The sequence below is a fragment of the Dysidea avara genome, chromosome 8 (assembly GCF_963678975.1).
Source record: "Dysidea avara chromosome 8, odDysAvar1.4, whole genome shotgun sequence".
Lineage (NCBI taxonomy): Eukaryota > Metazoa > Porifera > Demospongiae > Dictyoceratida > Dysideidae > Dysidea > Dysidea avara.
The window spans coordinates 14,804,337-14,819,772 of record NC_089279.1 but is presented as its reverse complement, the minus strand read 5'-3'; the positions used below and the strand labels follow the sequence as shown (position 1 = coordinate 14,819,772).

Below are 15,436 nucleotides of genomic sequence, written 5' to 3'. Positions count from 1 at the left end.
TTTACCTAAGTTTTTTCTATGATCCCTAATTGAACTTAAAATTTTCTTATACTTGTTCCCATAAGCTGTTTATGCTGTAGATGTGAAATTAGTCATGTAAATAATTGTTCATAGCTCTATAACAATTTATCAGAATTGCAATAAACTTGGTACACAATTTTACCATATTACATTCTTAAAGTGCACCAAAGTTCAAGCAAATCAAACTATGCACATTTGCATGTTATAGTGGTATTTTGTAAAGTGTGTGAAATGAATACTGTAAGCCTCCAAGCCCCTTAAACAAAAATAAGGGGGAAAATGAAGAAATTAAGCCAAACTTCAAGGGATAGTACTTCACAAAACCTTGGTATGTGGGGTGCTGAAGGTGGAGGGCATTTGCAGTACACAATTCGAGAAGGAAGCATGCAGCTACGTGTGCATGACAATTGTGTTTTCTTTCCTCCTGTAAATATACTGGATGGAAATCATAAGGCCAGGCAAAGTAGATTCCTTGTTTCTCATCAGCTACTTCCTCAATTTTGATGTGGGCAGGCGGTCATTATTTATTATGACATCATGTTAATTAATCATTTTAAAAATTTGTTTGTATACCATATGTCACAAAAATCATGTCATGATATACAAACCATATAATTTTTTTTACACAGCTGCCCATCCACAATAGCGGTGAGACAAACAAACACCATTGTTAACACAAGGTACATCACGTGTGTTAAGATCATGGTGAAATAGAGGACATGTCATACTAGAATACATATAATAATAACTAGTATATTAAAAATTATAAATTTAAAAATGAAGTAGGGTTTCAAGCTATAAAAGTAGTGAAACAAGAGATGAACAATGGTAACTATTACAGCATAGCTCAGTGGGAAATTCCTACTTTGGCATGGTATAACAATTATTTTGTGTTCAATGCCTAAGTAGGGATTTCCCATTGAGCTATGCTGTAATAGCTACCATTGTTCATCTCTTGTTTCACTAGTTTTTATAGCTTGAAACCCTACTTTATTTTTTAATTTATAATTTTTAATATACTAGTTTGTTTAGTTTTTTTGTTAAAGCATACAGCTAGCTATAAACATGTGACTGTTTTATTAGGGTGACTGCTGTATTAGAGTATCTCTAGTCAGCCTGCGAAGATGTGCTTGCCCCAAAAAGGGGTGTGGTCATCGTGGTTTCGATCGATTATTAGACTAGAGCATCTCAAATCAGTGTACCAACTTGAGGGTATGTGGTCACAAATACAGCTATCATAAAAGGGGCGTGGTCATCGTGGTCTCGTTCGATAGATCGATAATACGTAGAATTACAAATGGGCATGACCTTGTTACCTATCGTGGAGTACTGGTACCTCCGTACAGTCGGAGGCCGTACAGTAGCATAGTCTAAGCGCCTTAAATAATTTCGTGGCATCCAATACGCTGCTTCAAGGAAGTGCTGATATGGAAAATTAACACCTCGGTATGGTTTTGTTGGATGAAGAAGAAGACAAGCAGCCTGATTGAAGATAAAAGAAAAGAAAAGACAAGGCACACAGGGCGCACACTCATCGGAACCCCAAAAGGCACATCCCACTGGTGAGTTTGTTGTTGTGGCGTAAAATGGTGACCGTACTCTGCTTCGTTTGGGCTCTAGGCTTGGGACTGTGGTCAGTGAGTGAGCGAGTGAGACGAAATTTCGAGTTTTGACAATTTAAAAAAAAATTCTATATCCGGCCGCCAGTAAATGTTTTCTTGTTTTTAACGCTACATTTGATGTTAGATGGACTAATATTGTTCTGTAAAGGTGATTTTCGTCGCGTAAGAAGTTTCTAAGCTGGTTTTTAAGGGCGGTATTTTTGGCGGCGTGCATCACTTTCAATGCAAAACCTACTTAAACAGTACGGTTTAAGTACTACCGTACTGTTTGATAAAAGTTGAGATAGCAGTGTTTTGGTAGAAGCGTGAGGCTGATGAGAAACAAGGAATCTGGCCTAAATGTACTTTCCATTATTGTTAGTGTGTACAATTGACGCATACAAACTACAATACTGTACCTTAATTTTTTGTGCAGAAGCTAGGATGATGAGATAGTAGGCACATGTTACTGGCACATTAAAGGTATTATACATGACCAGCTGAGTAAATTAACCATGTTTGCACATTTTTGATTCCATTTTAATGCTTCAATATTATCTTCTTCTTAGCTACGAGGGTTCATTTTCTTTTCACACAGTTTGCAAAAATTACTATAAAATGCAAACATGTAACTCAATTGCCTTGATCTTTAGCACAAATGAAGAGAGTATAACGGTGGATTCATATACCAAGTTTGTTGTGAATCTGAGGAATATTCAAGGAGTTATGAGTGTTTATTCACGTAAAAAAAGATTAAACTTCTGGCACAGCTACAGGGTAAACCGAGTAAAGAAATAACTTGAAAATTGGTGTGTAGATAGGCTGATCATCATAGCAGTGCCCTTTGATAGTTTGAATAGCAATAGAGTCACAGCGACGAAGTTATATAGCAAAAACCAAGCAAGTGTAAAATTGTGGGATCAAGATACTCTAATAGAGCAGTCACCGCGGGGTAAAAAAGGTGTGCAAAAAATGTCGAAAAAAGCTTACCAGAGTTCAAACCAGGGACCTCCATACCTAATACCTGCATCTTCAACCACTGAACTACTGCTACCTTGGCTGATCACCTCACTTACAGTAATTTCTGCTTTATAAACGAAATTTCTAGTTGAAATTTGCCTATAATCAAACGTTTGTAATTCATATACCTACCTATAGAAGTACTAGATTATTCTAGAACATTCTATGTATGTTCTATTAGAAGTTCTCAAAAAAGTGCACTCTATTAGAGTATTAAAATAATATTATCAAATATTGAATTAAATCATGCAATGAAATACATATAAGTCTGTCTTCAATAATCATTGTATCTACATAGAAAAGAAGAAATGTGAGTAAAAACAAAGCGTAAAGTCAGCCATAGGCTGGTTTTGGGGCCTTATAAAGTACAAAGAGAAGTGAAATCCACACAAAAACAGCCAAGCTGTGAAAAAATGGTGCGGCCTTAGAAAGCTTGGGTGAAAAAAGTTGTGAAATCAAAGGTGGCGGCCAAGAAATGGCTGCAATGATGTTAATTCCAAAATTTTTTAATAATGGCTGTATGCATTGTTAAAATTTATTAGCATTAACATCATTGCAGCCATTTCTTGGCCGCCACCTTTGATTTTGCAACTTTTTTCACCCAAGCTTTCTAAGGCTGCACCATTTTTTCACAGCTTAGCTGCTTTTGTGTGGATATCAATTATCATCTGAAAAGTGAAATAGGCCTATCCATTACGCTTTGTTGTTGGCTACGTTCAACCTGTTACACAGCATACAAATCTAGAACTGTTCAAAAAGCACCTCTGCAATCAAAGTAACCACTATGAGAAATACAGACGATTTCCGTTACAAAGGGAAGCCAACATGTGCTACCACCAAATTGACACTTTCTGCTGTCAGAAAAGCTGAATGGGACACAAAGGAGGACACTGGTAAGTCCGTGAAGAATGCATTGTACATACTGTGGTATGCCAAAAGACATCTCTCGCGCCAAAGCAATGTCAAACAGTGAAAAAATCAAGCCCGTAGCCTTAGCCATTATTGAGTTATGGTTGTCTGAAGGCATCAGTCAGTTACTCAGTCGGTCAGTCACACAGTCAGTAGAAAATTCCATTAAATAATTTTAAAAAGCATTCTGTAGCAATTTGTTGAAAGTGTTTCAGGCTGATCTGAAAGCCTAGTTTTACCCAACCAATACTGTCTCATCATCATCAGGGAAAATTGATGTTGGTTTTTGGGTGATGTTATTTCATGGGCCATGCCCACTCCTTTGTGGTCCCTTGTTTTACCCAATGTATTTCAATATGCTTTTATAGTAAAATAGAATTTTGCGGGCATGGTGCGTTCTGATATTCTCAGCTGGTCACATATCTGACCTGCTGAGTGAAAACCAGCTGTTTTCACATATTTCTACTTTGCTACAAAACATATTGAAATAAACTACACATGCTACATAAAATTCTATGCACGTTTCAATTACTTTGGTAAGAGAATTGCTTTGGTATGTACTGAAACAAAGCTCAAATCAATAAAAGATATACACCACCAGATTATCCTGTTGATTTGGAGTAAGAAAATCTTTGTTTCATGTTCGTACAGCACATGGTATGTTAGTTATGGGTGATTATTTGCAATGCAGTAGAAATAAAGTTTACTGTTGTCATTTAATTGTTGAAATGGTCTTCTTCTTTGTTCACACAGAGACATACATGATGTGCCAGTTCATGGTGAACAGATTGCCCAACTTCATAGCTTCTTCCAGCCATGAGTTATGATTGATTAAATAAGCGGCTGTATTTTATTTGCCATATAATTGCTGTACAAATCGAGTTTATTCCTGTTCCAACTATAACTCCAAGACTATTCCTCACAGAAGGCTAAAACTATGACTGTCCACTCCTTTATTACTATAGATAACAGAGAAACAATAAAATAAAATCTGAGGAAAGCATGAACATGGCTGGTGCTCAGCGGGTCACAATTGAATTTAGTGCATTCCACTTGTAACAATATGTACATACAAACCTCATCATCAATCACTGAATGACTACCCATGCAGTTTCCCTTTTGGTTTGGATGTGGTATATCACTGACTCAAAATTTCGACTTGGGTTGCATATGTGACTAGATTTTGGAAAAACGATCCAAATCACACATTAGAAGTTTCGAGATTAACGGTTTTAAAGAATTCAAGCCTCCAAGGATAGGAAGCACACGTATGAAATTTACACTAAAGATGCTACCTTTCAGACCACTTCCATTACTTGTAGTTGTTTGTAGAGTTTCCCACCAAACAAGATAGAAAATCTGAGCAGTTGGACAAGCGAAGTAGTATCACAAATGTTCACAAAGGGGTAGAGGGTGGGATGGAAGAGTGAGACCTCAAAATGGAGGCAGACCACGATTGGAGTCCAGAGACAAGATTACAGGGCTATGCTGGCTCCTTAGTGGCTGATATGTAGCAAAATCCACAGAAAAACGTCTGGCCAATATTATCAGGCTGTCCACCAGTAAACCACTGATTCTTGTCAAGCCAGGTCCTTCACAAGGCCTAAAACCGCCATTCAAGCTCTACACACCACCCAGAAAAGACGTCTGTTGAAACCAGCCTCGAGTAGTTTGAGTGGTACTGAGTGTCAAAAGTACTGGTATGATAGTGTAGCTATTCACTGGAGGTGTTAGGTTGATTTTTCCTGATGTGCACTTAGATTGGTTTTGTAAAATCTGGTCACATATAAGTACTGCACACCTCATTGATATGGTTTATATATTACATACATACAGTAGATAGAAGCACAAGTCATTAACATACTTTTGATTTATAAAACTTTAGTGGTTTGGCAACGTCTTTGTCATTACTGTCTTTCTCATCTTTAGAAAGGATTTTATCTAAAGTGAATTTGAGCTTTGATACATTAACACAACTGCAGCTGTCAGTTGCATTTTCAGCAGGAATTTCTTGAAGGCAATTCTTCCAAGTCACTTCTTTGTTAGCAAGGTTCATAAAACACTCAATGTCTTCTTTAGAATATGGTGACATAGAAAAGAAGTGAATAAATAATCCCTCACTGATGTGTTGGTATAGATGTTCTTTTGGAATTTGATTAAACTGCAGCTTTTGCAGAGATAGGTTAAAAGAATCCAATATCCTTTGTAAGGTAAGTTGTGCACCATCCTGAAGCTACAAAATAGAGACAACTTATAAGCATTGTGTGACATGTTACAACTGTCTTATTATATGTGCATCTGAATGAATTATGTATAGGCATGTATGCACCATACACTGCTGGAGGATTTCCCATGAAAATAAAATAAAACCATCAATTGAAAATTTAATGAAAACTCAATATTCCAATATTGAAAGTCTATGAAAATGGTCTTCATGGAACTTTCACCAGTAATTTTCCATTGAATTTTCAATTGGCTTGTCATATAACAGGTGATGTATGTAGAGTACTACTAATAAACAACAGGTGACGCTATTTATCCTATATACCGTATAACGAGAATGATTCGCGGAAGAAAACATTCGCAAATTTCGCGGTTTTAGGTGCATTCGCGAATGTTTTCTTGCTAAATGTTTCTTACAATTAAAAAGATTTTTTCATGGATTAGTTAATGTAGCATTCATGTAACGAGTGTATAAGCGGGTAGCTACTCGCCTTGCTACTCGCTAAACTGCTATATATGCATGACGATCAGTATAGCCAGTGAGGCGCAGGACCGTGGCGTGTGATTCGAACAGGGATGCAAACTTAAGTGACAGTGGAAAAAATCAGTGCTACTGAATGGGGCAAATATAACTGCAGCCCAGCAATTCACTGTGCCAGAATGGCGTCTTAGCCTCGGTTTTAGTGCTGCCCCCTATTGTCCCGCGCTCATTTAATATCGTGAATGTCTACTTCTCCAGCAAAACAGTGATCATGCTTAGCTACTAGTATTCATAGTATACAACATGTCAGAGTCAGCCATATAGTCGAGCATTCCCTAGCTATCCATAGAAACAAAAGACAAATTCATTGTGGGTGCACGCACGCCCAATTATTAATTACTTTATGCAATAAATCGTGAACGTTTTCTCGCGAATGAGGAATAGTAGATCATTCGCGAATGTTTTCTTCCGCGAATCATTCCCGTTATACGGTATCCTCTATGATAAAAACTAATCAACTATGTTAAAGATTTAGAAATGGTACACATCATGCTATTAAATATCATAGCTTGGTTGTGTGATATTACATGCAAATTATTGCAATTGAACATACATCAATTATTTTGTGCCACTTGAATAAAATAGTAACTTGTGACTGTTCTATTACAATATCACAGTTGGAGTGACTGTTGTATTAGGGTATCTCAAGTCAGCCAAGGGGTGTGCAGCTAACTAGAACAATAAGGGGTGACGTGATCTTGTTTATTGTTAAAAGTAAATAACTCTATCACTATTAGTCCACTTAGATCTTTATTTGATGGATGTGGTCACTAACTTATCATGAACGGGATTCCAATTGTAAAGTTGCAGACACATATCTAGTTACTGTAGTATACCTTTTATAGTAGTACCAGGACTAAAGCACATCTGAAATTCAGCTCTGAAATAATCCCGTGGCGTCTAAATATACAAAGTGTTGATATGATTTCGTTGGATGAAGAAGACAAGCAGCCTGATTAAAGCAAAGGAAAAAAAGAGGTGCAGAGGGCCTACACTTGTTGGAATCTCAAAAGGCACATGCCACTAGTGAGTTTGTTATTGTGGCATAAAATGGTGGCCATGCGATGCTTTGTTTGGCCTCCAGCCTTGTGACTGTGGTCAGTCAGGCAGTTGGGCAGCGAGACAAAAATTCGAATTTTGGACAGTTTAAAAAAAATTCTATATCCAGCCACTTGTAAGTGTTTTGTTATATTTAATGCAGTATTGTATTTTATATGGACTAATACTATTCCGTAAAGGTGTCTAAGATGATTTTCACAAGCAGAATTTTTGGCAGCACACAAAATTTTTGCAATGATCTATACTTAAACGGTACCACTGTACCATTTGATAATAAAGGTTTATTATACTAAGAATGAAGTTTTATTGTAGTTTGAAGCTTGCTTGCTCATGTGGGTGTGTGGACAGACTTTCAGACATGCAGATGTATGTTTCTTTTCCCAAATCAATTTAAGGAAACCAGATGTATGCCCATGGTTTTGAGAATGTGCATGACTTTAAAAATGTTATGAAAATTTCATTTCAGTTGCACTAATAAACATGCAGATTATGAGTAGCACAGTCAAAAAAATCTATTTGTGTTTATTTCTCTATGTTTGCGCTATGTGAATTGTAGCTAACAATTTAAACAAGAAATTAGCAATCAATGAAAGAAACATACAAACAGTATGTACAGTGGAATCTGTCTAAAGTGGTCACCTTCGAGCCAGAAATATGTGGCCTTTATAGAGAGGTAGCTGCCTAACTCAATATCCTCCATAAAGCAGTCATAGGCCATAAACTGAGGTTTGGCCTTTATACAAAGGTTCCAGGAACTTATAAAACTCAGGTTTAGATACATAAAATGCATTTAGCTACACTCCAGTACACTACCTAGCTACTTATATAGCAGACAAATTAGCAGAAAAGAGCCTGAAGCTACTCTGAGCTTGGAGACAGCAATTGAGCTGATTATGATTCTAGCTACAAAGTCTGTGAAGTAAAAAAGGGACTTCCTTAAAGACGGTGAACTGTTAATGTTAACTACACAATTACAAATCCAGGAATCAAGATCGTGAGGTGAGCTTTAATTAGAATCACACGAAGAGGCAAAGATATGGAGTGGCCACACGTTTTCTATACTGTGAGTTTATAACTTTTCCGTATTACAGAAGTATGAAGTAGTGCAGCTAGTTTACTCACCATAATGGCTATAGCTAGCTGACTGCTTTGTGAGAGGCCTTTTGTGTAGTGAAGACTGCTAAAGCTGGCTGTTATACGTGTTATAGAGGTGACCACTTAATGCAAACTATTTCTGTACAAACTGATTGGGGACCGTAATCATGTGGCTGTTATGTTGAGGTGACCACCCAATTCAGGTAACCGTTAAGGGAGGTTCCACTGTAGTAACCAGTAAACAAGCACTTAACACTATGTATACATTAAAAAGCTGAATCCAAATTAGCACATAAAACACAGTATTATATATATATATACAAAGACATACTGCTATGTGTTAAGGTTATGGTATAGTCATGCACAAACGTTAAAAAATTTGAATGGCTATTGATGTTTGGTGAGGTAAAAACAAAAAACAAAGTTTAGCAATGGCCTAGGATCACTCTCAGATTTAATTTCAGAAGATCTATTTTTCAAAAATTTTGATAGGGACATACCTCCAGACTCCCTAGGTTGGTATGCCACACTATATACTTAGCTAATATAGTATAGCTAGTCCCTGGCATCACAAAAGGTCTGGGCTACACCTTTGCATATCTCCTCCACCCCTAAATGTTCCACCTCCTACCTCGAGCTACACTTCAGATAAACAAATAGAGCTTGATAATTGTAAACTTTTCATACTAAAATGCTATTGATATTAATTTTGTTGGTTGTTGTATTAGAGTGACTGCTCCATTAGGATATATTAATCTTCATGCATTTGTGGCACTGGGATAATAAAATTAAAATAATGTGATTCGAAAAGAGGTCTTCCACTGACAAGCACCAACATAAATTAGTGGATGGAGAAATATTCAGGTTAATATGGTACTTGAGCACTGAGTTATGGTCTTCCAAGTTAATAGAATTGGATGTGCACACCAGTGACCAATTTACAAGTCAGTAACCTTTTCCAATTTGTGGTTATGAGATGTCAAAGTTGGTAAATGGATGTGTGTGGAAGACTTATTTTGCAAATCTGGTCATCTATAATTTTAGACTTTTATAACACCCACAATTTTTGTAATGGTTCGATGACGTATATTAAGGAGCTAAGCCCCTCCAGTTTTACAAAGTCTACATCCCCCTTTCCCACTCCTTCTCTGCCACCCCTGGAAACACTACAAGTTTTTGTAAGCTCAGTTAAGCCCAGCTGCATGTATATCACTCACATTCCAGCTGTCACTACCATATTGTTCCATTGTACTGTACAGCAAAGGCTGTAGGATCTATGGGCATTTCAGATGCATGGCAGCACAGTATACTTAATTTTTACTAGAATGTGTGGAAGCATTTTGACATGTTTCTTTTAGTGATAGAAATATTACTTAACAGAGTTTGTTTCACTTAAAGAAAGTGCTAAAAGTTTAAAAAAGATCTTCACAAATAGTAACATTAAAAATTACTCCCACACGCTATCAACACTATTTGTGGCTGTAGTCGAGGGTTTTCTAAATCATGTAGAACCCATTGATTCTTAATGTCTAACTTATTAAGACTACAACTTGTTATTGTGTTGATAGCTGCTTGTAAATGAGAAATGTATCATTAACTACAAACAAGTTCTCTACACTCCCTCTAGTTCAGCATACTGTTGCTACCCATATAAACATATAATTCGTTGCCCATGTTACAGGCACATGCTATGTTTCAAAGTATAACTAATTGGACTACAACTCATTGTCGTGCCTTGACAGCTGCTTGTACACAAGAAATTTAGTGTTGATTAGTTCAAACAAGCTCATTACACCTCTCTCTAATTCAGTACAACTTTTACTATCCATTTAAATGCCCATTCATTACCAACTGTACAGGTACGTAATTACCATGTTTGTATTGTCTCTGAGCAGGGTCTCTATAGGACATGAGCATGGCACTATGGGATGTAGACACCACATTTTGTGCCAATAAAAGTTCAGTATCAAACTTGTTGAAGCCTAATTGTGTTGAAATTGAGTGATTTGTTAGTATGGTTTTCCTTCATCATGGACCAAACACCCAAGAATAGCTGCTGTTTTATGATAAAACAAACAGGCTAAAGTATCTGTGTTACTATCACAAAAAACACAGCTGTTGGAGTCATCTACGTCTGCTTGGTTAAAAGAAGATTGTGTCATGCTCACACATTTTAATACACAGTATCCTTAATATTAGTAATTACTTAAAAAATAAATACAGAACTGGGTGAATACAGGATTTTAAAGTCCTTATATTATCAACCTGTATTAGATTTTTCAAAACAGGGAGACCATCATTGACAATTCACCCTGGATGACATTAGTAGATACATACCTTATAGTCATCAGTGAAGAACTCATTGAACAGGTTGCTGGCAATCACACAAGTACATTCTACCATGACATCAGTTTCACAATCGGAAAACTGTAGAATCAAATATGTTGCTTCCATTAAATGATATTTGGCTTTCAGATGCTCCATTGTAAGTGTGTTGAGCATTACTCTTAGTGAACTCAGAGACATCTGCAATGAGGATGGTAAATACAGGTAGCAATTTACATTATAATAGTGCATGTATGTAAAGATGGGTGTTATCAAACTTTACAAAAACAAGTGTGATATGGTTATATCAACAGAGCAAAATGTATTTGTTAACATCTATGTAAATTTTTACTATTTTATATAGCTGAAATGGTGTCTGTCTGTCTGCATTCCTTCCTCGTAACGCTACTAACTCAATAACCTAAGCTTGTATCAACATGATACTTCCACAAAATTAAGAGCATATCATCTAGCAACTCCAAGTTTGTTGCTATGAATTGATATGTGCTTTTGTCCATTCTCTGTAGCACCGTGAAGACGGGAGTGTTGAGCCAAAACTCAGTGAAATTCTTTTTATAAACCACAAGCATGACTGTAAGTAAACACCTATGCCAGAACACCTATGTCAGTTAACTTGTCCATGCATTTATAAACACTTTTTAGTTGACTTCATGCCACATCTATGTTGGTTCAATTTCTTTTACGTTCATCCAACCTTTTTGTGCACCATTTTCTTCTTTTTCATAAACTTTATGTACACATTTTTTCCCCATTTATTGTGAAGCTTTCATCACTTTAAAACCTATTTATGACACCATTATCTCTCATTGTGCACTCAAAACACTACATGTCACCAAGACTTAACCTCTCCTATGTTAAGTGCTGGTTTCATTGTGCAGCTCCTTACTGATACAATACTACAGGTAGGATATAGAGCAGGATCACTTAAATGAGTAGGTTATAAGCTCACTTGAAATACATGTTAAAGGAATGTCACTATAACTCGCTGCACCCATATCCCCATAACCACTTTATCTATGCCTACCAAACACCTCAGCACATAGTTACGAGCTTAACTTTTTGTCAACGAAGTTAAGTCGTTATACTGATAGAGTGCATACAGGGCAATAAAGTTCTGCACATATAACTGTAACTCTTTACAAGAAAACTTGTACATGAGAATTAGGCACAGGTTTCTAAAGACTTGTGTTACGTAATTCTCATATGAAACTATCATTGTTACTTACCAAATCTCGGTAAGAATTATGCCACTTATGAATAAGTACTAACGTGTCCTCTGTATGGTGTAAAACATTGCTGAGAGCAGCAAACAAAGAATCGATCACAAATTTTGACAAGCTGCTTTCTTGCACAGACTGAGATTGTTGAACAGTAAGCATAAGGGTACTCTCAGGATCTTCAGGATACATTGAATCTTCCACTCTTAGCAGTTTCAGTTGCTGTAAAGGTTTCAGCAATGTTACCAATTTTGCAAGATCCAACTGGTACAAATGTAAGTAACAATGTGCTGCAATAACTTTCATTTCACTGTAACTACTTAGCACATCATCAAAAGTTAAACATAATATTTTGTGCTCTATATTGTCAGGGGTGGTAGACATATGCAGATAATGACTAATAAAGTTGTTGTAGTACGTATGCCACATTTCATCATTATTCAGCATCTCCTTAATAGCCACTGTAATCATATTCTTTTTCCCAACCTGAAGTAAGTTAAAAACAATACACTTTTGATAGATGATACATAGTACAGTATGCATTTTACATCATATATAGTCTGTTCACGTTCATCTGAGCCTTCGTTTCTTGGTAATACCTCTTGTTACATGGGCCAGCTACCCAAACATTTAGTAGAGCTGTGAAGCCCTATAATACCAGAACTAATAGTCAAAAAAGCACTTTGATACAGGCAAGAACAAGTGAGTTATGAAGCTTTAAAAACATCCCATGCATTCAGTATGGACAATTCAGGCACGCAAACATGTTTACAACATGAAAACATGCTTGTTTCAGTACAAAACCATTGTGACTGAACATGTGCCCACCTATTTGATATTACTATATTTGGTGAGGGCTCAGGTGAACGCGTACCAACTATATTAGAGCCTGGTACTTGCCAAGTCCAAAATTATTGCAATACTCTAATAGAACAGTCACCCACTCTACTATAACAGTCACCTGTAACTATTGATAAACTATTTGTCATTATTATTTTTCTACACACAATACCCGGCACTACAATTCCAATACTGCCCAACCCTACATATAATGTAGCTGAACTCCCTACAGGGTGATTTGTTTGTAACTAAACACTGCCTTGTTAGTATTCTCTACAGGGTGATTTATAACATGGTTGAACTCCCTTGTTAGTATTCATTACAGATCAGAGAATGACTTGCTATGCAAAACCAGATGACTTGTCATGTAGCTGAACTCTCTACATAGTTGTTTTCAACATAGCTGACTGCTCTAATAGGGTGATTGTACTATCAGAATATCTCGATTGCACACTGGATACATGTGGTTAGTTTTGGATTATTACTCAACAGTTTTATCAAATTCTTCTAAGCAACTAAAACATCTTTCTATGGTGGTTAATTTATATATATATATATATATAACTGCTTTCAGCTTATTATCTTAAGTAAATTGCCTGGTAGGCATGGCAAGTAATTGTTTTAGCAAAATTCAATCACGCAATTGTTACACACTGTGGTTTTCCCATTACATTTTCATGGACTTCATCTCAATTACTTTCAAACTACAAGCATAGACTATCAATACTTTGTTTAGCAAACATGAAAGCAGGGAAAATGAACAAATATAAAATATTTAGATGGACTGCTTTAATGGCAACATGCAGTAAGTAACAAAATCATGTTAGGATGATTTGAGTTTACTATACATTATATAACACTTACCTATCCCTACTTAATGCCGTTACTACCAAAGAAATGATAATGCGAAGTAATTGTATTACATTGCAATACATAAAAAATATCCACAATTAGTTAATTACTGTACTTATGTACACGTAGATAACTTTAATGATTATAAAAGTTACACTTACCACTTTTTTGTCCTTCATAGACTTTGAAACTTCATCACATAAAGAACTGTACAACATTTTGAACATCTCTTCCTTAGTTTTTGAACCTAGGCATGATATTGATAAATTGCGGGCTCAACATAACTGTGAATTCTCCTTATATACAATGTGCATGCACATAACCACAAGCTGGTATTGGAGTGTATATTATCAAGACAAAAAATATATAGTACCACCGTACTCTTTCTACTGTTTCATATTAAAATACATAGCAGTATGCCATGTAGCCAAAATCCTGGTACACCACACCAATGTGTTGTTACACATACTGTGATTTTCTTGTATGCACAGCTATTGTAAAATGGTGAGGTCTTCGAAGCTGTCAAGGTTGAAAAAGCTGTGAAACCAAATATGATGGCCAAGAAATGGCTGCAATGTTATTGGGATTAAACGTTGTCAAAAAACAAAACTTTTATATCATGTACAGGGTATGTACCTGCAGTAACTTCAGTAACTTTATCTTCTTGCAATATGTGAATATTTTCATTGGATTGGGCAATAGTTTGTTGAATCAGGTCATCAATGTAAGTAGATATTTCTTTAAAAAATGGAAACTGATGAGAATAACTGGTTTTATTAATAACATGTACACGGCAATCAAACGTGTTGTTGAAGGCCTATAAACAAACTAATAATAAAACAGATGAACACATCATGCACAATTTACTTTGACTTCAGGCAGCTTGGGAACAGGATACACTTCAAGCAATTTGCGGAACAATTTCAAAATTTCAGGATAGCTGTCCAACAACAGCATAAGATCATGGCCTTCACTTATTTGATATGTCATTTTTGCTATAAAATTGAAGAAGGCTGTTTTGCACATTGAATCAACCTGTGATATACATCAGTAGATTTACTACACAATATAATATTGTTTGCACATACAAAGTCAGAAATGCTCAAAGTTGACTCCCTGCTCTTAGCAAAGCTTGCAGCTTGTTCAAGGTGACTACCTACAACTGATGGCTTCCAATACAACCTACATAAATAAACAACATGAATTTTTCATAAAACACTTAGCACTTCTTTTTTTCAAGGCAAAAATGTAACACTTTACTGGACTGTATGTTATAGTTCCTTTGAAGCAGTGGTGGAGGAAGTGGTTGATGTGAGAAGGTGGCTGAACAGAGTATAGAATCTCTGGCAGCAGCGGGTCTGGGGGTGCAGCCCCCCAGGAAGCTGTAGCCATTTTAGGTCTTACAATGTCTCAAAGTCCACCACATTAATCTACAGGTACAATTTGAAGCATTTAAACTAAAACATTAATTCTTTTGTCTTTAGTCAAATGAATTTAAAACAAGCCATTTGCCGTTAATAAAACCTTAGCAGTGTTGCCTACAGGGTTAATACACATACAGCATTTATAGTAGTACAGAATAGCTTTTAGATACCTGGAAATACTTGGTGCAGTGGTAATACACCAACTCTCAAGGAGGAGGTCAGTGGTTCAATTCCCGCTGTAGGCATAAAAATTTGTTTTTAAACTACTTTTAGGAACACACTTTTGTG

General features: G+C 36.2%; 1 protein-coding gene across 1 annotated transcript in view; it reads right to left on the bottom strand.

Annotated features, from left to right (window-relative positions):
- The window catches only part of LOC136263050 (uncharacterized), a 308,373-nt gene that overhangs the window by 55,759 nt on the left and 237,178 nt on the right, over positions 1 to 15,436 (bottom strand). The window contains exons 62-68 of the mRNA XM_066057501.1: positions 14,813 to 14,906; positions 14,592 to 14,759; positions 14,361 to 14,541; positions 13,886 to 13,971; positions 12,042 to 12,518; positions 10,807 to 10,995; positions 5,416 to 5,784 (exon numbers count right to left, since the gene is read on the bottom strand). Of these exons, the coding sequence (XP_065913573.1) occupies positions 5,416 to 5,784; positions 10,807 to 10,995; positions 12,042 to 12,518; positions 13,886 to 13,971; positions 14,361 to 14,541; positions 14,592 to 14,759; positions 14,813 to 14,906 (1,564 nt within the window). The remainder of the gene's footprint in view (positions 1 to 5,415; positions 5,785 to 10,806; positions 10,996 to 12,041; positions 12,519 to 13,885; positions 13,972 to 14,360; positions 14,542 to 14,591; positions 14,760 to 14,812; positions 14,907 to 15,436) is intronic.